Raw genomic sequence first — 25126 nt, 5'->3', positions numbered from 1 at the left:
CATCAAACTGCACTGACCCTTGGTGTGAGGAAGGCGTGACGAGAGCCGTGAGGCGGGGCTGGTGGTGTGAGTGATAGTTGGAATCAGCTGTGGGCACACCGGTCCCGCATATCTCACAGAGGATATCGGGAGATAAAGAGGACGAGTGACGGGACTGCTGAGGAGAGAGGACCGGACCCGGACATGTGTTAAGTTTATATTGATGTTCTTGTGGCCTGCAGTCGACCATGAGGTGGCTGCCCGCATTTTAATTCCTTGTTTTTGTTTGTTTATTTTATTAAAAACTTTATTTTAAGTATGGCGTTAAGTATTAGTAATCTGTATTTTTATGTTTTTTTGAACTGTCTATTTATTGATTTATTTATAATTAGAATTCACAATCTGAGAATACAATACATACACCAATCAATGGTAATAATACACTGTTTTCATTAAAAGCTCATTTCCATTCTCTTAAAGAATAACCGGTCAGTGGCTGAGTCGGTTGGTTCTCATCATCCCTGTATTCTGTCTCGTATTTCTTGCTGATGAGCAGCAATACTCTGGTGTCATCTGATGCTATTGCTTTGGTGTTTTGCAATCTGACCATAAGTCAGCGAGATGTATAACAAGGGCCACAGTGAACAGCTCTGACATTCTGTGGTATGTTGCTCAGGAAGTCCATTATCCAGTTGCACATGAGTGTTGTCTGTGATGAGCGTCTGTGGGATGATTGTGTTGAAAATCCGACATCGTACATGTGAATACAAGTGTGTGAAGTCCAGGTGTACCGTTAATGATTTTCTATCATCTCTGAGCAGTCGTGTCTGCAAGAGTATTGTTAGTCTGATGTGGGTGTAAGAAATGCTTTTAGGTGAGCATAACCGCTTTCGAAAACATCAGGGGTGACGGAGGAACCTCTAAAGACAAAAATAATAACAAGAAAAATATTAATGATTTCTCTAGAAACATCTGCTAGATGTGTTGCGTATTGTAATAATATAACATTTAAATAAGGTATAGAAAAACACAAGACTATATAATCAAGTGTGTTTGTCTGTTTCACTATTTAGCATGTGTGTGCCTCATAAGCCAGTCATACATTAGCCCTTCAATACCACAGAAAAGAATGTGGAATGCCATAATGAGTGCTACATGTCATAAAACTCTCATAAAAAAAACTTATTGTAAAAAAATATTTCTACAGAAGACAATTGAAGAGCAGAACCGAATCTACAGTGTAAATAAATGTATGTGCCATTCTTCATACATGGGTTAAGTTTAAATTGCTTTACAGTTTTATTTTGTCATGTTTTAAAGACTAATCAACTAACATATATGACTCATTGATAGAAACGTGATTAGACTCCATAGTTGACTCCATCAACGTATTTTGAGCAGGGGGTGCTGTATATATTTTTTGGGCCAGGGGTCAAGCAGGGCTTGAATTTTAACTTAAATTTATATCATCGCAGCAAATATGACTTTAATAATACAGGAAGTTTCCTCATTGTTTGTAGCTGTAGTGGAGTAGGCGGGGCAAGACCATGGTTCGATACCGGTGAGTAATTGTTAATGAGTGCCAGCTGTGCGCGCACCGGTCTTTTATCACGTAGGCGATCGGGAGCATAAGAGAACGAGCAACCGGACCGTCGATAAGAGAGGACCGGGCCCGAACATGTTTATGTTTGTATTTATGTTTTATAAATACAAGGGACGTGAGGGACGGCCGGCTGTCTTTTGACTTCTGCGTTATTGTTTGTGTATTTTTATTTGTATTTGTATTTTTTGTGATTGAAATGTCTGCCGGTTCCCGCCTACTTCCTTCCTTTAAATTGAACCTAGCTACATTGGTGCCGAAACCCGGGAAGAAGGAGAGACATGCTGTCGGAGAGTCTTCGCCGACGAGTGGCCTTGCAGTGCCGGAGAGTTCGGGCAGCGCGAACGAAGGGCAGCTTCGGTGGAACGGCGACCTTTGCTGCCGCGCCCCTGGGTCGAGGTGGGGTGGCTATCATCCAAGCAGGAGTGGGGGAGTTACCACCGTTCGCCAGAGGCCAGAGCCTGCGTCCGTCCCCCGAAGGGGAGGAGCAGGGGGCGGGAGTGCCGAGTGTGGCCACCGCCTGCCAGAGGCCGGAGCCTGCGTCCGTCCGCCCAAGGGGGAGGAGGAGGGGACAGGGAACACGCACCGACTCCCCGCTAAAGGAGGAGCCACTGCCGGCCACCAGGGGGTGAGGGCCCATGGCCACCGCAAGGAGAGTAACCCGGCTGGTTGAGGACCGAGCGGCAGCATGTCGGGGAACCGGACTATACATTTTTTTTTCCTCTCTTCCCTCTCTCTTTCCAGCCGCTCTGAGGGCTCCCGTCTCTGTTGTCTCGTCGCTGCATGCCCCCAGGCGAAAGCTACTCCGAAACTGGGAGATCCCGTGGGAGGGGGGAGCAAGCACTGTCTCGGGGGAACCCCTCGGCCTGTGAGGGGCGATGGGGGTATGAAGTGGAGTAGGCCGGGTGAGACCGTGGTTTGAGACCAATGAGTAATTGTTAATGAGCACCAGCCGTGCGCGCACCGGTCTCATATCACGTAGGCGATCGGGAGCATAAGAGAACGAGCGTCTGGACCTTCGATTAGAGTCTTTTTACTTTGTTATTATTTTGATTAAATGTTTAAATGTTTGCCGGTTCCCGTCTCCTTCCTTCCTTTTATTGAACCTTGCTACAGTAGCCTATTTCCATTATCGCTGATCCAATAATTAAATAAAGCAACTGCCGCAAATAAAAATTTAATCATTACACAAAACATTCAGTCTTTATTCTAGAATTTAATTCCACAGTCAGCGCTGCACCACCTCCCTCTGACCATAACTACAAAATAAGTTTTCATTTGAATCTTTCACTCAGCCCTGTTGAACATTTCACTGTTTCTCACAGTCATTGTGGTCTGTCTCGGGCTGCGCACTCGCTCTGTTCTTGCCACACACCGGAATTTACCAAAGTGAGTTAAGAGTTATTTACTGAGTAACATTTGAAGGCCACCTGTTTTTCAAGGAATACAGAATAAAAATAGTTTAAAATGCCCCATCCTGCATTAGGAGGAGACTCTGAACTTCAGCTCGCGCATGCAGAATCTACCCATTCCACGGTGTGCGATACCTGTGACTTGAGTTGTAGATGAGATTATAAAGCATCCAAAACTAACACATAAATAAATGTTATATGTATGACTATAGTTAAAATACAATCTGCTCTACGAAACAAAAGTTGCACAGCGGCAGCTTAACATTAATCTGTAATAGACCATTTGCAAACCATTGACGTGATTAAAAACTCAACTGTACGCTGCACGATTCTTCCAAATATCTTTCTCTGTGTTCATAAGAACGAAGAAATGTAAACAGATTTGGAACAACTCGAAGGTGAGCAATTGATGATATAATTTTCATTTTTGGGTAAAATATCACTTTAAGTCTCATACTGTAACACAAACATTACAGTTTGAATCCCCATCAGAAATAGAAATATGTCACGATTCAACCTCTCCTTGTCACGTATTTCTTGGTTTAGATGTGGAATCATACAGGATCCTTTGTTTCATGTGGGAGAGAGACGATTTTGTCACCATACTCTCTCTCTTCTGCGTCATTGTTCCCGCAATATCGTTCCTCGTCAGCCTTTCCTTAGTGCTTAATCCCCAGCACCTGTTCCTCGTTAATGATCCTGTGTTTGTCACACTATAAAACATCCTCGTGTTCATTGTCCTGTGCTCGTTCATTGTAAGCTGTATGTGTTTCGCTGTCTCTGCGCCTTGGTTGTTGCCATGTATGGATTACCCATTATCATGTTCCTGTCTCTGTTAAGCTGTCATGTCTAGTAAGTTGTTAGTTTAGTTTATGTCAAGTGTTTCTTAGTCTAGTGTTAAGTGAGCCTTCGTTCTGTACTTTTATATTATTGTTTATTATTGTTTTATATTGTAACTGTTGCGTTGGGTTCTTCCACCTTGCACCCCTTGACAGAAATAGCTGTCTAATTGTTTTGTGTACTGATGTTTTAAGGCATTGTTCACAAGAAAATGGCTTTAGAACTATTTGTATTGTAGTTTTTTTTTTTATTATTTAAACAGATTCATATTTACAACAATCTACTATATATTGCGCAATTTTACACAGAGATACAATCGCCAAAATATGACAAGTAAAACAGTCTTTAAATGTCTTAATGTATTAGTTGATTAAATGAATTGTGTATAAATTAAATACAAAAATGATAGAGAGGTAAACTGCTCTCTTCGAATTCCATGTAAGATAGATTCACAGTAATAAAGCAGGGGGTGCTCACCCTGTGGTCTGTATGTGTCTTAATGCCCCAGTATAGTGGTGGTGACACAATACTTTAAAAGCACCGTCCCTGGATGAGACATTAAACTGAGATCTTGACTCCCTGTGGTCATTAAAGATCCCATGGCACATCTCGTAAAGAGTAGGGGTGTAACCCCAGTGTCCTGGCCAGATTCCCTCTACTGGCCCTTGTCAATCATGGCCTCCTAATAATTCCCACCCTCTGAATTGGCTCTATATCTCTCTCCTCTCCACGTACAGCTGGTTTGTGGTGAGAACACTGGCGCATTTGTACTGTGGCTGCCGTCACATCTTCCAAGTGGATGCTGCACACTGGTGGTGGTTGGTTGAGGAGAGACCCCCCTCATATGATTGTAAAGCACTTTAAGTAAACAGCAATACACAATAAAGCGCCTCGTTCATTCATGAAAATCACATTTTATTTTGTTAAACATTTGAGAGCAAAATAATATTATATATACATTTTAGTTATCAACCTACATTACAAATAAATAAAATGAAAATCTCAAACAAACATATCAAATGTTAAGGGTCAGTTGACTTAAATGTTTTATGGTGCTATAAAACATTTTGATCGAAAGGAACAGGTCTGAAAGTTTGAAATTAGTCATGTAGAGACAAATAGAATTCTGCCAATAAATACATTTCTTTAAATACAAAACCAAGATATTTTGGTGAATAAGAGGGATGAATAAGTGACCCTAAACATTTGTACTGTTATGGTGTCAAATAAACACAATAAATTCCTTCAAACAAACATCAGCTGTACTTCTAGTCAGAGTCCTCTTTGTGTTCTTTAGTAAGCAAGATGTTTTTCGATTCTTGCTGCCTTTATACTGTTTGATTTCTTGTTCAATCTGCAAACATTGAGCAAAATAAAGTGAGTTTAAGTTTAAATGATTTTAAATAATTTTAATGAATAAAAAAATGTGTCATGTTAATTGAGTTGAATTTGAAGCAGCTTACTCTTCAATGAGAGATTTCACCCAGGCATCACTGGGATTCAGACAGGTTGTGCTATGTTTTTTCTTCATTGTGGCTCTGTAGAAAACAAATGTGCATTTCAAAATAACAGACTGACATTACAAGCTAACTTAAAGAATGTCTAATGAGCTATTAAAGCTTCAGAAATAAGCATATTTAATAGCTGATATGCTCGGGTTAGTGTTATACTCACATGATCTCCTCATTTTTGCAATGCGGACCAGCAGGAAATATCTTTATTGAATCTACTCTTTTGATAGAAATGGGATTTCCTGAATATGTTCTAATACACTGGCATCGAAGTTGTGGTCTACCTGAAGGTGCAATGATAAGAAAGACGGAAATATTAGTGAAATTGAAATGTTAATGTTCAAGAAATTCCCATTTACAGAAAGCAGAACAAAAGAAATCTATGCATAAACGATTATAAACATGCTTACCTTCTGTTGTACAGAACACCATCATGCAGATCAGGAAAGTCAGGGCTACTACAGTGAATGTTTTCATATTGATGCAATTTTATGCAGGGTAATGCTAGTGTCTTTCGTATCAAGTAGCTCACTCATCCACTGTTCATCAGTGTGTGAATCTAGCGATGCACTCTCGCTTTTAAAGAAAACCTCCCGGAAGAGTTCATTGCGCAATAGAGATTTCTCAGTAATCTTATGTTCCACAGAATCTCCAAGATATTCATAAGCCGTGAGTCATTTATTTGGGTGCCAATCCTTTCACTTGTATTGTGGTATGCATGTTGTTTTCAATGTCAGTGAGTAAGTGGTGTGTGAAATGTATTATTTCATCATAGTTTTTATCTGTATATTTTGCTATTCATCACCAAAACTGTCTTATACAATTAAAAGTTGCTTGTGAAAACGTTCTTGGTTTTGGAACCCCCAAAGAATGCTGTTAAAATAAATCTGCAAAATTCATCCACCACCATTTTTTCTGGACATTTTCAGAATAAAAATATAAAATTAAATCATTACCTAACAAATGTAAAACCGAAAAGTGGAGTGAAAAAACGTATTTATGAAATGAATGATTTTCTCAAATACTGGCATCCCCAGAGAAATGCTAATGAGTAAAATATCTCTGAAGAATATCTCCATTCATTTCAAGATTTGCCACAATATGTAAATCCAAAGAATATGTGACCCTGCGTGTGAAAACACAGCCTCCATATATTTAATACTGACTATATATGGTGATGCACTTTTAGGTGGTTGCCCTGCAGGCCTATTACAAGAACTGCAACTGGTTCAAAACGAGTTCTTACACGTACAAAAAAAAAGTATGAGCATATAACCCCGGTTCTGTCAACCTTGCAATGGTTACCTATAAAGCATCGCATTAACTTTAAGATCTTACTTATTACCTATAAAGCCCTAAATGGTCTAGCGCCGCAGTATTTGAGTGAACTTCTATTGTATTACAAAGGACGCGGCAACTTGACACGATTTTTCTACAACACTTCGAATGCTATTAGATTGGACAGTCATTGGAGTAGTTTACTGTAAAACGCGTACAGTAACTAGCTGGCAACAGTTTTACCAATATATTACTGTAGAAATGGCACTCAATTTTTATTTATATTATAATCTATCTATTATCTTTTATTTTGATATAATACTGAGCTAATGAAATGTTAAATGGATGAATGAAGAATGTAAAGCCCACGCGCACACATTTCTATCATCTTATCTTCAATGTTTCTCAGGAATGATTTCCGATTGCATTTTTGCATGTCTAACTTCTGTTATAAAGAGAGCCGACTAGTTTTGTTACACATGAGTCATGTGACAAGACACGTTCATAATCATTTTGTCCTGATAATACCAGCACTCAACAGTTATGTCACACAATAGACCTTCCCTGCAATAATATCAAAGTGATTCATTGAAGTGCTTGGCCTATATTTAAACCGAGTAAGGAAGAGGATGCAGATACAATAACATTTGTAAGAAAAAATATTTAATCTATCAATACCTTCTAACAAAAAGTTATTGGCAGTGTACAGCCAAAGGATTTTGATGTGGGAAAACTCCAATCACTTTAGATCACAATCAGATTTATATGATGTGCAGTTGCATAGGTGTATTAAGTCCTCATGGTGCCCCTGGGCAACAGCCCCAGAGGTGCTCCCATCCACCAACCCGCAAGAATCCACTTATTCATTTCTAACATCTTGTAAGAATAAAACTTTTTTTAGCAATTTACAGTATAATGTTATACAAAAATTAAACACTAACATTATCATGATTCCGCTATCATGTCATGTTTATTCTTATTCTTGCAGCGGAGTCATGACTAAGTCTAGGGTTTTGTGTGGGAAGGACATGGCATGGCTCAGATATTGGCTGTCATGCGCCTTCTCGTGTCTCGTCTATGGCCCCGCCCCTCTCGTCTCCTCGTTAGCTTCCCTTGAGTGTTTCATTACCCACACCTGCCGATTGTTAATTATCCTTTGTTCGTCTCCCTATTTAATGCCCTTGTATTCTCTGTCCTGTGATCGTTTGTTCTTATACATACTTGTAACTTTGCTTGTCTGAACTGCTGTACCCAGGATTTATCCTTACGTTGTGTCCCAGCGTTTCTGCCCCAGCACTCTGTTCCTGAGAGTTTTTGTTACAGTTTGTTACCCTACGTGAGTTTTTTTTTTTGTTCCTGTGTGGCTGTCTTTGTTTATCCCCTGTATTTTACCCCTTTGTGGGTTTTTGTATTGTATTTGTCTTTCTAGTCTTGCCCCGTGTTCCGGAGGATATTTGGATTACCCTGTTACCTGTTTGAAGTATTGTATGTGTTTCTGTCGGTGTGTTTCGTGTTTTTGGACTTTTTTGCTACCTTGTTTTGTTTGTTCCCCTCGTGGAAAGTTTTCTGTTTAGTATCAGTCTCTGTTTTGCCCCATCGTGGGTTTTGTTTTATTTAATAAAAGTCTGTCACCTCCATCTGCCTTGCATCTGGGTTCTGCTCATACGTGCCGTGACAAACATGACACATTCGTAGAATAGAACACAAAAGCAACTCTTTTATCACGTATCTTTTTTAACGTGTCTGTAGTTAATGGGCACCTGCTTACTATTGTAATGTTACATTGCTTGTTTTGAACTACTGAACAAAAACATTTATAACAGGTGTAACTGTTGTGTGTGCCACAAACTGGGGGTATTGGGACTTTCATTCACCAGAGTGCAATGTAGTAATGAAAATATTAACATTCAAATTTTAACTGTTAGGGAGATGTGCTAAAGATGGGTTTCAATTGCATAAACAGCTATTCAAACACCGTTTTTAAGCACATTGTGCCTATTTAATCAATCTAATGCTGGGGTGTCCAATGTCGGTCCTGGAGGGCCACAGTCCTGCAGAGTTTAGCTCCAACTTGGCTCAACACACCTGTTTGGAAGTTTCTAGTCTGCTTTGTGAGAAGTTGGTTAGATGTTCAGGTGTGTTTGATTAGGGTTGAAGCTAAACTTTGCAGGACACCGGCCCTCCAGGACTGACTTTGGACACCCCTGATCTAATGTATAGAAGAGGCGCAGATCCATACCGCCAATCTCATAGTACCTTGATAAATGCAGCAGCTGATATTGTTCTGATATTTAAATGACTCTGTCTGTATGTGTTGTAAATCAAATGCAGAATTTCATTTATATTGAACAGAAGTATGTTTTTGCTTGTTTGAACAAACTAAGTTAACAAACAAAAAAATCAACATATTGTACACTGAAACAAATGTAACATTTGGAAACTTCTATTTACTATTTAACCCAACTATAGCTTTTCTATCTAAACAAATGACAAAACAAATAATTTTGTTAGAATTTAATTAAAGCTTCCCGAGGTTCTAATTCAATGCTCAAATTTATGTAAAAATGTAATGCTAAAATTGTCAATATCCTTACTGCACCCCTATCTACTGTTGAAAAAAGTTCAGATAAACTGCAATGCATTCTGGTAATCATGAATGATGTTGTACTATGATGTTTCCCATCATGTATTGCAGCATTATGGGTAAATTTGTTGATTGTCACCATTGTTGAGATTAATACGATTCTTCATTCAGAAATGTAACAGCTTTGTGAAAATCATGGATTATTAGTTGTCCATATAACTGCTTTAATAACTTTAAACCGTGTTTTGAAACCATATTCACACATTATTAATATTCCTATAACACACTCTAAAAGCCATTTAAAGTACTTTATTGTGATTAAATGAATATCATAATCTGATTCCACTGGACCTTAGTTCTCTTGTGTTGTAACTCACATAGTCAGTTTAAGAAATTTTAAGATTAAAATTTTAGAGTCAAGATTCCAACTAAATCAAACACTGATCAGAATAATGTTTGTTTGATATAATAAAAAAAAAATCTACATTAATAGCGAGTTTAAAAGTGATCATTTCAACAAATCAACAGTGGAGGCTAAGAGAGAACTCCCGTGCAGGTTCAGCACTAAGGGGCCAACGTTTGGCCAGTGAGCAAATTCTACAAGTGGCCCTTGGGCTAGCACTAAGTGGCCCCGTAAAGTGCCAGCCCAAACTTGCTTGCAAGGTAAATGTGGATTTTTGTGCTTTGACATGTTACATGACACCTTTTTTATTGAAAAATGTGAAACCTATAATCACACACAGCCTTCTTGTGCATTCATGTCTATGTATGTGTGTTTGGTGTCAAAGAAACTTGGATGACTCACTTTTCTCGTCAGACCTAAGTTTGATGTTGGTGTTTAAGACATGTTACGGTGGATAAAAACGCAGACCTAATCTTGTTCACACTCACTTTCTCACATAACCACACATTCTCTTAAAAACAAGTTGCGAAGAAATCAACACAATATTTTAATCTTCAAACATGCATCAGGAATAGAATAACTTCAAACATAAATAAAAATTATACAAATATAAACTATTTACTCACCCATATGACATGTTGAAAAAAATACAATACAATACAATATAATATAATGTAACAACATAACATAACATAACATAACATATAACATAAATTATCTCAATCTCAACATTCTTACTAGTCCAATCAATTTTGCATTCATGTTAGTTCAAAGAAAATAATGAGGTTTGACATCATCTTCCCAAAGCCCATCCACCCTATGACAATCATACAAAAAATTCTCAATTTCATATTTATATCATATATAAGCTGTCACTCTCAAGAAAATCATTGTGCATTTTACCAATGTAACACTTTAGCGAAGAAACAGAATAGTGACAAATTATTGTCAAGTTGTTAATTCTAATTTTGTTTTTGTATTTAAACAGAAAAATACTCCAAAAATGAAAACATTTAATCAAAACATTTAATCAAAACGTCAGAAAGACGTACCCTGAAGAGCCAGAATGAAAGTTTTCATGACGTCTTCTGATCGTCTGTTATTGAAGTTCAGGTGCAGAAACACCATCAACATCTTTACTTATTTATATTATTAAGAATAAAGAGAGTTTCTTCTGTTAATGTTTTACTTTAAATAACTGATTTGATGTCACCATTCTGGTTATGAATGTTTGTTTCTGTTGGACAGTTTGACTCTGACCGCTGTAGCGCAATTTTTTATGGCATACAAGTCACAAGAGAATGTGACCTGAATACTTTCAACTTCTGCAAGGATAGATCATTGTAGTGTTTTTCAGGGAAAACTATGGGTGTAACCACAGTAAAATACGTATAATTAATGGTGATTAACAATACCCCTTTTTTTACACACTTTACCTGATGCAGTAGACCTAATAATAGCAACAAACTAAATTCACTCGTGAAGTGAGTGATCAGCAGATCGTATATCAACTCTAATGCAGTACCGCTTCAGAAAATATAACGAAATCAAGCAGTCTAAGTGACGGTAATATATGATAAGTTAACACAATTCGAGCGTGGAAGACAAATAAGGGTTTATTGACTACACTTAAGGGAAAACAAAGCGACTAACTAACAAATAACAAACGCTAACAAACAACTCATGATACGTAAAAGCAGTAAAAAAAATGAAAGAAATAGACAAAGCAAAGAGTGGCAGTATTCAAACAGCTATTCACATCTGCATGAACCATCGAGGACAGTCTCCTTAGTTATAAGGGGTTACAGCTTAAACGCAGCTATTTAGAATATATACTTGCACTGGCTTCCTGGGTGTGCTGGGACAAGTTCTTGTGCTATGGAAAAGGGTTTTTAGAGTCCTGATGGTTTCTAAGCAAGCGGGTGAGTCCGTCTAATGCTTTCCTAGAACCGGATTGGCTGACGAGGGTAGAACGAACTTAGCCGAAGCAAACTGCCGGAAGAAGCTGTCTCCAAGGCGAGAGACAGGTCTCGATGACTTGCTGGCAGGAGTGCGAGAACACGATTTTGAGCATTGTTTGCTCCGTTCACAGATGCTTAAAGCCTGGGGGATTTACGCCCCTCCAAGGTGGACGATCCAATGCGATGAGATGATTTTGGGCGCGAAATCAAGTTTCTTTGTCCTGCTCATTAGCTCATTTGCATTTTTGGTCACCTCGTCTTTGGGGCTGTAATACTCTTAGCATAACATAAAATGAGTATGGTATAAAACACATTACTGTGCTATACACCATCTTTTAAGGAATGAATAGAGAAACTTTTAGATATGAAACATGCAAGGATTATATTTACATTGACCTGTATTTTGTACAAGAATGTAAATATAAACAGAATACAACTCAGCACACATGCCTTTGGGGTTATAGGTGAGGCCGAATAAAATGGGGACAAACATACAATGTGGATATATAGGTGTATACCCATTAAGACCATTTTTGTGACGTTAAGGAGAAAGGAGCACAATTTCAAGAGGAATGAAACTATTTGCCACCTTCCTTTTGAGCCATATGGTATTCTCGTTGGGGAAGCACTCCATCCTCCTCGTTGGGACTCCTTTAAAGTCCAGGACAGTGTGTTGGAATCTATCCGGGTCAAATGATGGATGCTTTAAGAGAGGGCAGTTGGATCAGACTTACTGGTGCCAATTAGATTCCTGCTGACAGGTCATGGTGTTTTACAATGCCCAAATGGTCCCGTTTGGTCCGACCAGATCCTACATCATACACAAACATAAAGATTCACGAAGTTAATGCGGTCAAGTACTTTACAAGATTTCAAAGCACATGGTCTACTTTAAACTTGTTCAATTTTCTCTAATGAAGCTGTGCTGTTTTCCTAAGTAAAAAAAATCTCTTTATGGTCACTCAACCATATACATAGGTGCAACAGTAGGTGAAAAACTTGGGTGCAGTTCCGACCAACATGGCAGTATGACAGGCGTTTCTTGAACACATTTACACAGTAAACATTTCTATACAAGTTTTACACCAGAATACAACAAATGACAAATAATATACATGTAACTACATAGCAGGAGGGATACTAGATCTGAGATCCACACTCTGGTCTGCCAACAGGGAGCTACCAATAATAGGAGAGACCCCTGTTGATGGACATTCCCCAGGACTCCCGGGAGCAGTGCGATCGGAGGAAATGCATTAAGTCACAGTCTGGGCCATGCTGAAAGCGGCCGTCATCCAGGCGTACCTCCTGGAGGAGTTGGTGAAACTCACCAAGCTGGGTACGCTTCTGAAGGATCTGATGGACCCATACACGGCGCCGAACGAGTCTACGTCATATTTCAGCTTTCCATAACACATAAAGTGAAGCTACCCTCTCAACAAAATCCATGTCAGCCATTTTGTAACGAGACTGGAGCCGCCTTGCATGTGCCCCGTATGGAGGTCTTGCGGCGTGAATGATTCGCGCCGTGTTAACCAATAAGGAGCCTGCTTGCTGCTGTCACTAATGAAGTGACGTGTAAACGGGGCCAGGCCCGCTTTTCAGTTTATAATGTCATTTTATATGTTTGGCCTCAAATTATTTTGTAATATGATTAAATGCGTGAAAGAAGGAATGACATTGTTCAGCTGTTAACTATGAATGTGACAATGAACACTTGTCATACATTTCTGAATGAGATGAATTAAACTCACATAATTAAAGAAGTCGTTTGACCTGCATTATTACATTAATGTCTTTTAATTTATATGTTTCTTATAACAGAACCGAAGCTATAGATTGTGAATTTAAACATTTCTCGTTTACCAGCGGCAAACGTCAGGAGGACTAGCCGAGGTAAGGCTGTTCCAGGCGGGTAACATGAACGCTGAGCGCCCGGTGATCGTTGGATCTCACAAACCGAAAACGTCACATCAAAATTTTAAATAGGCGCTATCTTTATAAATAAACCACAGATTTGAGCTTTAAAAAATGACATTCTCGACTGAACAACTCATAAAACAACATTTCGTGACACAATAACAATAGTATTTTAAAATTTCGCGGCCTTTCTTGCAAACAGACAACCGCCTAGCACTTGCACTTCCCACAAGAAGCGGATTTCGCCTGGGACGCGCAAATGTATTCAAAATGTTCAAGCTGCAGACGCGAATTTGACCCTTGCCGCGTTTGGCGTGAACGCAGCATGATACAATATGAGTTTTTAATATTTGTTGATGCAATAAATGCCCTGCTTGCAACTAGCATAGTAGCAACCTACTACGACTAAACTAATTAGGCTTTTACATTTTTTGTATGGTAAAAAAAAGACATTTCGTACTCGAGCTCAGACTAGAAAAGATACATTGTATGCTCTCTCTCTATTTGTCATGGGCATGTCAAAACATTAATCTGAAAGGACTTCAGTTGATTATCTATCTTACACCATTAGCTTGCCTCGGCTTATGCAAACTATTGACAGGCCAAAGTTAGCCATCTGAATGGGTAGCTACAGCTGGCAAATTGGCAGGTGCATGTGGCTTCGACTACTCAAACGTAACCGAGAAAGTAAAACGCTGCATTATCGCAGCTAGCCAATCATTTAGTGCACTTTTCTGTATCTAGAATCTAGCTTAGAAATGTAAGGAAGTTTATTTCAATGTGAGTGCCTTGACATGCTTCCGCAAGTTGGAGGATGAATTTTTGTAGGCAGTGATGAAGTTTTGTTTTGGTAAACACAGCAAACACTTGAAGCGAAAACTATCATTAACTTCTTCGGAAAAATTTGAATAGTCTGTCGAGGTGGGGCCACGGGTTGGCACATTCCCGGGATGGACCTGCTGCGTCTTCTTCCTCCATCGTCTCTTATCTAAATCTGACCATGGAGTTGATTTTGGCGGAAAGCTGAAGGAGATTGCTGATAGGCTGTCCCAAACAGTGGCGCCTGCACAATCCAATCACGTTTGAGAGGGAAACAACAAATTGAAATATATATATATATTTTTTTTAGAAGAAGTAACAGGTACTCACTGTTATGGATAGAAATGTAGCGGAGTAAAGAGTAAAATATTTACCTCTCAAATGTACTTGAGTAAAGTCATGAGTACTCGCCAAAAATGATACTCGAGAAAGGTACAGATCCCTCAAAATTGTACTTAAGTACAGTACTCCGTTACTGTCCGGCTCTAGCAATACATGATGGGTAACATTATAGTACAAAACTCATTCATGATTCCCAGCATGCATTGCAGTTTATCTGAACTTTTTTCCACAGTAATTAGGGGTGAAATAAGGATATTGACAATTTTAACATTACATTTTTAAATAAATTTGAGCATTGAATTAGAAGAGTTTTTCTATGTCCACAAAAGGCCTTTTTCTATCAAATATTGTTCACAAATCTGGTGAAATCTATGTTAGTGGGCACTTCTCCTTTGCCGAGATAATCCAACCACCTCACAGGTGTGACAAAAAAAACGAAGAATATCAGCTGCCGCATTTATCAAGGTACTATGAGATTGAAGGCATACAGTGTTTGATAAATCACACGTAAACCCTGTCGTAGGACGATTTCTGCGCACAAATCTACGCCTCCTCTATACATTAGATTAATAAATGAAGCTCATGGTGCTTAAAAAGAGTGTTTGAATAGCTGTTTATGCAATTGAAACCCATCTTTGGCACGTCTCCCTAACAGTTAAAATTTGAATGTTAATATTTTCATTACTACTTTGCACTCTGGTGAATGAAAGTCCCAATACTCCCAGTTTGTGGCACACACAACAGTTACACCTGTTATAAATGTTTCAGTTTTTGTTTTTGTTCAGTAGTTCAAAACAAGCAATGTAACATTACAATAGTAAGCAGGTGCCCATTAACTACAGACACGTTAAAAAAGATACGTGATAAAAGAGTTGCTTTTGTGTTCTATTCTACGAATGTGTCATGTTAGTGTTTAATTTTTGTATAATATTAAAAAAAATTAATTACTTAAAAAGTTTTATTCTTATAAAATGTTAGAAATTAATAAGTGGATTCTTGCGGGTAGGTGGGTGGATGGGAGCACCTCTGGGGCTGTTGCCCAGGGGCACCATGAGGCCTTAATACACCTATGCAACTGCACATCATATAAATCTGATTGTGATCTAAAGTGATTTGAGTTTTCCCACATCAAAATCCTTTGGCTGTACACTGGCAATAGGTTTTTGTTAGAAGGTATTGATAGATTAAATATTTTTTCTCACAAATGATATTGTATCTGCGTCCTCTTTCTTACTCGGTTTAAATATAGGCCAAGCACTTCAATGAATCACTTTGATATTATTGCAAGGAAGGTCTATTGTGTAACATAACTGTTGAGTGCTGGTATTATCAGGACAAAATGATTATGAACGTGTCTTGTCACATGACTCATGTGTAACAAAACTAGTCGGCTCTCTTTATAACAGAAGTTAGACATGCAAAAATGCAATCGGAAATCATTCCTGAGAAACATTGAAGATAAGATGATAGAAATGTGTGTGCGTGGGCTTTACATTCTTCATTCATCCATTTAACATTTCATTAGCTCAGTATTATATCAAAATAAAAGATAATAGATAGATTATAATATAAATAAAAATTGAGTGCCATTTCTACAGTAATATATTGGCAAAAATGTTGCCAGCTAGTTACTGTAGGCATTTTACAGTAAACTACTCCAATGACTGTTTCAAGATACATCATTAAAACAATCTATTAACACTCTGACGTCACACAGTCTTAGATGAAAATTAAGGGAAAATAACAGATGAACACATGAAGTCTGTCAAGATCTCATCAGAGGAGAATTGAACACAAACATCATTAACATCTTCACTTATTACAGACACCACATTCACTTTATTTCTGTCATCTGTGTAAGAACTTATTGAGAATTAACAGAAATATAAATCTAGTTCATTATAGTGCTTTTATTATGTTTTAAGTCACCATTATGGTGATCAGTGTTTGCTTTAGTTGGTCTCTATTGTGGCTCATAATCTTAATCGCCAGTTATACCTGAACTTTGGTATATACACAATAAATAAAACAAATAAACATAATTTGCGCAAACAGTTCAGGACAATAATTTTAACCAATGAGATCCAACAGACCAACTGAAATAAACACTGATCACACTAATGGTGACTTACAAATTTAAGCTCAATAAGAGCTTTTGCTGATGTATGATCTACAGTAACTAGCTGGCAACAGTGTTGCCAATATACTACTGTAGAAATAGCAGGTAAGGGCTAACAGGTCTGTAGTTTGTTTGGCAGTAAATTTAATGGAGAATGTTCGCATTCTAAATTAATTAATACAGATTTGAATTTGTTTGGATGCTTTTAGAAACAATTTTAAATTGTCCAGTATATTTGACCATTTCAGCTGTGACCTGAACTTAAGTGACCTGAAAAACGGTGATCTGTTGGTATTTAATAGAATCCATAATTCCTTGTATCTGAGCAAGACGTCCAGTTAAAAAGTTGACCGATAACAATAAAGATCTAATATAGAATTAGCATCAAGGTTGGATTTCAGTCATTCATTTCCACTATGATTTCAAAAATTTTCACTGATTAAAAAACATCACCATATATAGTCAGTATTAAATATAGAGAGGCTGTGTTTTCTCACACAGGGTCACATATTCTTTGGATTTACAGATTGTGGCAAATCTTTTCTTGTTTTGCCTTACATTTTTAATCTATTACTAGGCAGCCAGGTGTGTAAAGTAAAATATTAAAATGAATGGAAATATTCCTCAGAGATATTTAAATCATTAGCATTTCTCTGGGGATGCCAGATTTGAAAATACATATAAAGTTACAGATTCAAACTATGATGAAATAATACATTTCACACACCACTTACTCGCTGACATTGAAAGCAACATGCATACCACAATACAAGTGAAAGGATTGGCACCCAAATAAATGACTCACGGCTTATGAATATCTTGGAGATTCTGTGGAACATAAGATTACTGAGAAATCTCTATTGCGCAATGAACTATTCCGGGAGGCTTTCTTTAAAAGCGAGAGTGCATCGCTAGATTCACACACTGATGAACAGTGGATGAGTGAGCTACTTGATACGAAAGACACTAGCATTACCCTGCATAAAATTGCATCAATATGAAAACATTCACTGTAGTAGCCCTGACTTTCCTGATCTGCATGATAGTGTTCTGTACAAAAGAAGGTAAGCATGTTTATAATTGTTTATGCATAGATTTCTTTTGTTCTGCTTTCTGTAAATGGGAATTTCTTAAACATTAACATTTCAATTTCACTAATATTTCCGTCTTTCTTATCATTGCACCTTCAGGTAGACCACAACTTCGATGCCAGTGTATTAGAACATATTCAGGAAATCCCATTTCTATCAAAAGAGTAGATTCAATAAAGATATTTCCTGCTGGTCCGCATTGCAATAATGAGGAGATCATGTGAGTATAAAACTAACCCGAGCATATGAGCTATTAAATATGCTTATTTCTGAAGCTTTAATAGCTCATTAGACATTCTTTAAGTTAGCTTGTACTGTCAGTCTGTTATTTTGAAATGCACATTTGTTTTCTACAGAGCCACAATGAAGAAAAAACATAGCACAACCTGTCTGAATCCCAGTGATGCCTGGGTGAAATCTCTCATTGAAGAGTAAGCTGCTTCAAATTCAACTCAATTAACATGACACATTTTTTTATTCATTAAAATTATTTAAAATCATTTAAACTTAAACTCATTCTATTTTGCTCAATGTTTGCAGATGGAACACGAAAACAAACACTATAAAGGCAGCAAGAATCGAAAAACATCTTGCTTACTAAAGAACACAAAGAGGACTCTGACTAGAAGTACAGCTGATGTTTGTTTGAAGGAATTTATTGTGTTTATTTGACACCATAACAGTACAAATGTTTAGGGTCACTTATTCATCCCTCTTATTCATCTATATATCTTGGTTTTGTATTTAAAGAAATGTATTTATTGGCAGAATTCTATTTGTCTCTACATGACTAATTTCAAACTTTCAGACCTGTTCCTTTCGATCAAAATGTTTTATAGCACCATAAAACATTTAAGTCAACTGACCCTAAACATTTGATATGTTTGTTTGAGATTTTCATTTTATTTATTTGTAATGTAGGTTGATAACTAAAATGTATATATAATATTATTTTGCTCTCAAATGTTTAACAAAATAAAATGTGATTTTCATTAATGAACGAGGCGCTTTATTGTGTATTGCTGTTTACTTAAAGTGCTTTACAATCATATGAGGGGGGTCTCTCCTCAACCAACCACCACCAGTGTGCAGCATCCACTTGGAAGATGTGACGGCAGCCACAGTACAAATGCGCCAGTGTTCTCACCACAAACCAGCTGTACGTGGAGAGGAGAGAGATATAGAGCCAATTCAGAGGGTGGGAATTATTAGGAGGCCATGATTGACAAGGGCCAGTAGAGGGAATCTGGCCAGGACACTGGGGTTACACCCCTACTCTTTACGAGATGTGCCATGGGATCTTTAATGACCACAGGGAGTCAAGACCTCAGTTTAATGTCTCATCCAGGGACGGTGCTTTTAAAGTATTGTGTCACCATCACTATACTGGGGCATTAAGACACATACAGACCACAGGGTGAGCACCCCCTGCTTTATTAATGTGAATCTATCTTATATGGAATTCGAAGAGAGCAGTTTACCTCTCTATCATTTTTGTATTTAATTTTATACATAATACATTTAAAGTCTGTTTTACTTGTCATATTTTGGCGATTGTATCTCTGTGTAAAATTGCGCAATATATAGTAGATTGTTGTAAATATGAATCTGTTTAAATAATAAAAAAAAACAACTACAATACAAATAGTTCTAAAGCCATTTTCTTGTGAACAATGCCTTAAAACATCAGTACACAAAACAATTAGACAGCTATTTCTGTCAAGGGGTGCAAGGTGGAAGAACCCAACCCAACAGTTACAATATAAAACAATAATAAACAATAATATAAAAGTACAGAACGAAGGCTCACTTAACACTAGACTAAGAAACACTTGACATAAACTAAACTAACAACTTACTAGACATGACAGCTTAACAGAGACAGGAACATGATAATGGGTAATCCATACATGGCAACAACCAAGGCGCAGAGACAGCGAAACACATACAGCTTACAATGAACGAGCACAGGACAATGAACACGAGGATGTTTTATAGTGTGACAAACACAGGATCATTAACGAGGAACAGGTGCTGGGGATTAAGCACTAAGGAAAGGCTGACGAGGAACGATATGGCGGGAACAATGACGCAGAAGAGAGAGAGTATGGTGACAAAATCGTCTCTCTCCCACATGAAACAAAGGATCCTGTATGATTCCACATCTAAACCAAGAAATACGTGACAAGGAGAGGTGGAATCGTGACATATTTCTATTTCTGATGGGGATTCAAACTGTAATGTTTGTGTTACAGTATGAGACTTAAAGTGATATTTTACCCAAAAATGAAAATTATATCATCAATTGCTCACCTTCGAGTTATTCCAAATCTGTTTACATTTCTTCGTTCTTATGAACACAGAGAAAGATATTTGGAAGAATCGTGCAGCGTACAGTTGAGTTTTTAATCACGTAAATGGTTTGCCCATGGTTTATTACAGATTAATGTTAAGCTGCCGCTGTGCAACTTTTGTTTCGTAGAGCAGATTGTATTTTAACTATAGTCATACATATAACATTTATTTATGTGTTAGTTTTGGATGCTTTATAATCTCATCTACAACTCAAGTCACAGGTATCGCACACCGTGGAATGGGTAGATTCTGCATGCGCGAGCTGAAGTTCAGAGTCTCCTCCTAATGCAGGATGGGGCATTTTAAACTATTTTTATTTTGTATTCCTTGAAAAACAGGTGGCCTTCAAATGTTACTCAGTAATATGCTCTTAACTCACTTTGGTAAATTCCGGTGTGTGGCAAGAACAGAGCGAGTGCGCAGCCCGAGACAGACCACAATGACTGTGAGAAACAGTGAAATGTTCAACAGGGCTGAGTGAAAGATTCAAATGAAAACGTATTTTGTAGACATTTTTCTCGTTCTTTTTCTCGTTTGGCTCTCAGCGGAGGCGGCCGCATTTTTCACTCCCCGTTCACTTGGTCAGAGGGAGGTGGTGCAGCGCTGACTGTGGAATTAAATTCTAGAATAAATACTGAATGTTTCGCTTAATGATTCAATTTTGTTTTTGGCAGTGGCTTTATTTCATTATTTGATCAGAGATAATGCAAATAGGCTACAAATAATGAGGAAACTTCCAGCATTATTAAAGCAATATTTGCTTCGAGGATATATATTTAAGTTAAAATTCAAACCCTGCTTCACCCCTGGCCCAAAAAATATGTACAGCACCCCCTGCTCAAAATATATTCCTGCGGCTATGGTGTCTTATCAAGTTTCTATCAATGAGTCATATATGTTAGTTTAAAACATGACAAAACAAAACTGTAAACCAATTTAAACTTAACCCATGTATGAAAAATGGCACATATATTTATTTACACTGTAGATTCGGTTCTGCTCTTCAATTGTCTTCTGTAGAAATATTTTTTTACAATAATTTTTTTTTATGAGAGTTTTATGACATGTAGCACTCATTATGGCATTCCACATTCTTTTCTGTGGTATTGAAGGGCTAATGTATGACTGGCTTATGAGGCACACACATGCTAAATAGTGAAACAGACAAACACACTTGATTATATAGTCTTGTGTTTTTCTATACCTTATTTAAATGTTTTATTATTAAAATACGCAACACATCTAGCAGATGTTTCTAGAGAAATCCTTAATATTTTTCTTGATATTATTTTTGTCTTTAAATGTTCCTCCATCACTCCTGATGTTTTTTCGAAAGCGGTTATGCTCACCTAAAAGCATTTCTTACACCCACATCAGACTAACAATACTCTTGCAGACACGACTGCTCAGAGATGATAGAAATTCATTAACGGTACACCTGGACTTCACACACTTGTATTCACATTTTAGATGTCAGATGTTCAACACAATCATCCCACAGACGCTCATCACAGACAACACTCATGTGCAACTGGATAATGGACTTCCTGAGCAACATACCACAGAATGTCAGAGCTGTTCACTGTGGCCCTTGTTATACATCGCTGATTTATTGTCAGATTGCAAAACACCAAAGCAATAGCATCAGATGACACCAGAGTATTGCTGCTCATCAGCAAGAAATACGAGACAGAATACAGGGATGATGAGAACCAACCGACTCAGCCACTGACCGGTTATTCTTTAAGAGAATGGAAATGAGCTTTTAATGAAAACAGTGTATTATTACCATTGATTGGTGTATGTATTGTATTCTCAGATTGTGAATTCTAATTATAAATAAATCAGTAAATAGACAGTTTAAAAAAACATAAAAAACAGATGACTAATTCTTAACGCCACTTCCCATAAACAGGGCAGCTTTTTTATAAAGGGTCAGTGCAGTTTGATGCTTTACTTTGAAATTATTTTGACAGTTCTCTCAGAACATGGGGTTTGTGCCTTCATTACCCTTAAAATAAATTAATACAAAAAAATCATAAATTGGGACAACAGTTTGTGAAATTACGGTAACACTGACATAATCTGTAGCGAAAACATCTCATGCCTGCTTGAGTAGAGAGAAAGCATGACTTAATATCAACAATGACACATTGAGACGTTATTTTACAATGTCCTTACAGTGGTTTCATAATACCTAGAAAATTAGCCAATCAAACAAAAAACTATTTATAGATTTATTTGGTGATATAATAAATTGCATTAATTTGACTTAATGTATTATTATTGTGGCCACACAATATATTTGTTCTTTGGAACATCATGAAATAAAATGAAGTATTACAATCAAATGATTTATTGAGCCATTAGAGATTATCTATATGCGTCTTGTATCCCAATATTTTGCCTAGATATGCAAAGTAATGCATAGCAGTTTTCATCAAATAATTTTTGGTAAAACAGCCTTAAATTCTAGGGGGATTTTGAATTTAATGTAATGTGGAGAACATAAGATATAACACATGGCTTATAAACATGTGAACAGATCAAAACCACATATTTACACATGAGCCTTCACACGCACATACAGTACAATGTCAAAAATATACACAAAACAGCCAGGGGAAGTGAAATAAAACTGAAACTTTGAAATATCACGAGACCATTGAAAACAATGATATATAAGCCAAAGTACAATGACTCAAACAACAGAATCTGATTTTGACTGTTTTGTCTTTAGAAGTCAAACTAAAAAGTTTAAATCACCATGAAGTTCTTCCTGATGTTAATGTTGATTGGGGCCAGCATGCTTTTCTCCAAAGGTAAGCTTAATATGTTAAAAAAAAAAAATAATCAATATAATTTTAATAGGTTGTGTTCAGTGACATGAAGGGTCAAAGTGATTTTCCAGATCAAACTAAGATCCAACCGCTGGTAGAGCCGTTTATGGATTTAGGGCATACATTTGCTGAAATAAGATTAGTACTTTTTGAACAAAAAATAGATACAATTTTATTCTAGATTTTAGAAGCTTCTTCAGAGCCAAATAGTGTCTTGTTCATTTAAGCGAGTGCACAGTGTCCTCTGCAGGTCATGAGGGGGCTGGTTCTCAGGGTAGAGGCAGGATACACCCTGAATACATGGCTAGTCCATTACAAGGCATTCAAAGATACACATATTCACATACCTAAGGGCAATTTATCGATGCCAATTTACCTCATCCGCACGTGTTTGACTGTGGGGGAAACTAGAGTACATGCCAGTGAGAACATGTCAACTCCACACAGAAAGGAAACAATCTACTGCAAGACTTGTATTGATAAAAGGATGTAGAGTCAGAATTGTTGCTCTAGGCTGGTGTCCAGTAAAATAAAGAAAGCCAGCACTTCTACAGAACTCGCGCTGTGTTGTTTCGGATATATGCCATTATTTTCGATAAAGCAGCTGTTGAGCTGATAGACTCAATGATTCACATGATTGTTTACTTTGTATGATTTCTAAGTGTCGTCTCTTTCTCCAGCGCTGCAGCCTTTCGGCCCAGGTTACAACAGACACTGCATGTGTGTGAAACTCGAGTCGAGGGTAATCCCACCAGATAACTTGCAAAGTGTGGAGATCTTGCCCAGAGGTCATCACTGTAAGACTACAGAGGTCATGTAAGTACTCATTAAATCTTCCTGAAATGTTCCTCACAAAAATTAGTATTTCAAATTGGAATGCCTTTATTTTTCACAAAGTCAAACGATAACTGTCCTCAAAAAACCTTTCCTCAGAATTAATCTGTTATTTATTATACCAGGGAAGGACAATTATTCATATGACATTGACAGAACATTGATATATTATACTGTATATAAATTCCTGTGTCTGCATTCATTTTTCTTTGCAGTACAGTTTGAGACTTTTAGTTTTATGAATAAATGTTGTACCAGCTTTAAAAATACAGTATGTTGCATGTTTTCTTTTTCAGTGCCGGTTTATCAAGTGGAGAGAAGATCTGCCTTAACCCCAGGACACCATGGGTTAGAAAACTCATTAACTTTATTGAGAAAAAAGAAAGAAGCAACAAGAAAGAGTAAAAGACACTCATACCACTTTGATTACATCTATTCACAAGACACCTTCGCCATGTTTTCTGTGACATTCATCAAAGGTTAATCTCTACCAAATGTATTTTTGCATCAATCTTTTGTTATAAGGCTACTTCTGTTGTAATAGTTGTATAATGTATGGATGAATTTGTTGTGTTTTTAATAAATACTATGGTTGAAAACAGCAAACATTACATATTTTCTTATAGTGATAGCGGATTGTAACAACTCTAATTTGACGTTATTCGGATTTCAATTTAACTTAGTCTTACACATCCGTTTTGCAAGTTAGCAGTTCTACTGATGTTATACAGATCAACTAAAGTGAACTCTGATCACAATAATAGTTTTGTAAACATTTGTTATTTGGTCAATAAAAGCATTTGATGTGATCTCCTGTTTCTGACCATTTTTAGGTAAATTCAAGCTTCTCTGAATCAGTCATATTATTGTTCAATCATTCAATATTTATCATTCATAATAAGCAGATGAACTGTTTTCAGTTATATAAACTAATATTACTCAATTTTTATAAGTAATTCATTTTGAGAAATATTAGGTAGCCTTTATCTAATTTCTTTTAGTGTGTCATGACTCATATCTGATCAATTTAGGTACTCTTTACTTAAAAACAAAGAATAAAATCTACTCAATCTAATTGTCTTTTTTTTCAGTGACACCGTAAAAAATGACACAGATATTTACATATTTATTTAAATTAGGTTACAGTATTACACAAAATATTTGTACTTTAAAGCATATTTTAACACAATATTGTAAGTAATCAAGTAAAATTACCTTAATTATTTAAGCACAAGAAC

General features: G+C 37.1%; 3 protein-coding genes across 3 annotated transcripts; 2 read left to right on the top strand and 1 right to left on the bottom strand.

Moving 5' to 3' along the window:
* Nucleotides 1–172: 172 nt before the first annotated feature.
* On the top strand, nucleotides 173–24722 carry LOC130429087 (interleukin-8-like). The gene is made up of 4 exons (XM_056757456.1): nucleotides 173–232; nucleotides 22955–23036; nucleotides 23735–23870; nucleotides 24185–24722. Exons 2-4 carry the CDS (start codon nucleotides 22982–22984, stop codon nucleotides 24291–24293), a joined length of 300 nt encoding a protein of 99 aa, XP_056613434.1. The 5' UTR covers nucleotides 173–232; nucleotides 22955–22981; the 3' UTR covers nucleotides 24294–24722.
* LOC130429066 (C-X-C motif chemokine 10-like) lies at nucleotides 4395–5882 on the bottom strand. Its single transcript, XM_056757438.1, has 4 exons — nucleotides 5753–5882; nucleotides 5506–5626; nucleotides 5295–5369; nucleotides 4395–5185 (listed from the first exon to the last, which is right to left on the bottom strand). Exons 1-4 carry the CDS (start codon nucleotides 5817–5819, stop codon nucleotides 5125–5127), a joined length of 324 nt encoding a protein of 107 aa, XP_056613416.1. The 5' UTR covers nucleotides 5820–5882; the 3' UTR covers nucleotides 4395–5124.
* LOC130429076 (C-X-C motif chemokine 10-like) lies at nucleotides 17703–19506 on the top strand. The gene is made up of 4 exons (XM_056757447.1): nucleotides 17703–17832; nucleotides 17959–18079; nucleotides 18216–18290; nucleotides 18400–19506. Exons 1-4 carry the CDS (start codon nucleotides 17766–17768, stop codon nucleotides 18458–18460), a joined length of 324 nt encoding a protein of 107 aa, XP_056613425.1. The 5' UTR covers nucleotides 17703–17765; the 3' UTR covers nucleotides 18461–19506.
* Nucleotides 24723–25126: the final 404 nt, after the last annotated feature.

The sequence above is a fragment of the Triplophysa dalaica genome, chromosome 1 (assembly GCF_015846415.1).
Source record: "Triplophysa dalaica isolate WHDGS20190420 chromosome 1, ASM1584641v1, whole genome shotgun sequence".
Lineage (NCBI taxonomy): Eukaryota > Metazoa > Chordata > Actinopteri > Cypriniformes > Nemacheilidae > Triplophysa > Triplophysa dalaica.
Note: the sequence above shows the minus strand (reverse complement) of the source record. Positions and strands in the feature narration are given on the sequence as shown.

Excerpts from the sequence above, each read along its gene's own strand:
- LOC130429066 (XM_056757438.1), bottom strand. The coding sequence starts at position 5,819 with ATGAAAACATTCACTGTAGTAGCCCTGACTTTCCTGATCTGCATGATG. Across the intron at positions 5,627-5,752 it reads GGTGTTCTGTACAACAGAAG|GTAGACCACAACTTCGATGC; the intron begins GTAAGCATGTTT and ends TTGCACCTTCAG. Across the intron at positions 5,370-5,505 it reads TGCAAAAATGAGGAGATCAT|AGCCACAATGAAGAAAAAAC; the intron begins GTGAGTATAACA and ends TGTTTTCTACAG.
- LOC130429076 (XM_056757447.1), top strand. The coding sequence starts at position 17,766 with ATGAAAACATTCACTGTAGTAGCCCTGACTTTCCTGATCTGCATGATA. Across the intron at positions 17,833-17,958 it reads AGTGTTCTGTACAAAAGAAG|GTAGACCACAACTTCGATGC; the intron begins GTAAGCATGTTT and ends TTGCACCTTCAG. Across the intron at positions 18,291-18,399 it reads GTGAAATCTCTCATTGAAGA|ATGGAACACGAAAACAAACA; the intron begins GTAAGCTGCTTC and ends CAATGTTTGCAG.
- LOC130429087 (XM_056757456.1), top strand. The coding sequence starts at position 22,982 with ATGAAGTTCTTCCTGATGTTAATGTTGATTGGGGCCAGCATGCTTTTC. Across the intron at positions 23,037-23,734 it reads CAGCATGCTTTTCTCCAAAG|CGCTGCAGCCTTTCGGCCCA; the intron begins GTAAGCTTAATA and ends CTCTTTCTCCAG. Across the intron at positions 23,871-24,184 it reads TGTAAGACTACAGAGGTCAT|TGCCGGTTTATCAAGTGGAG; the intron begins GTAAGTACTCAT and ends TTTCTTTTTCAG.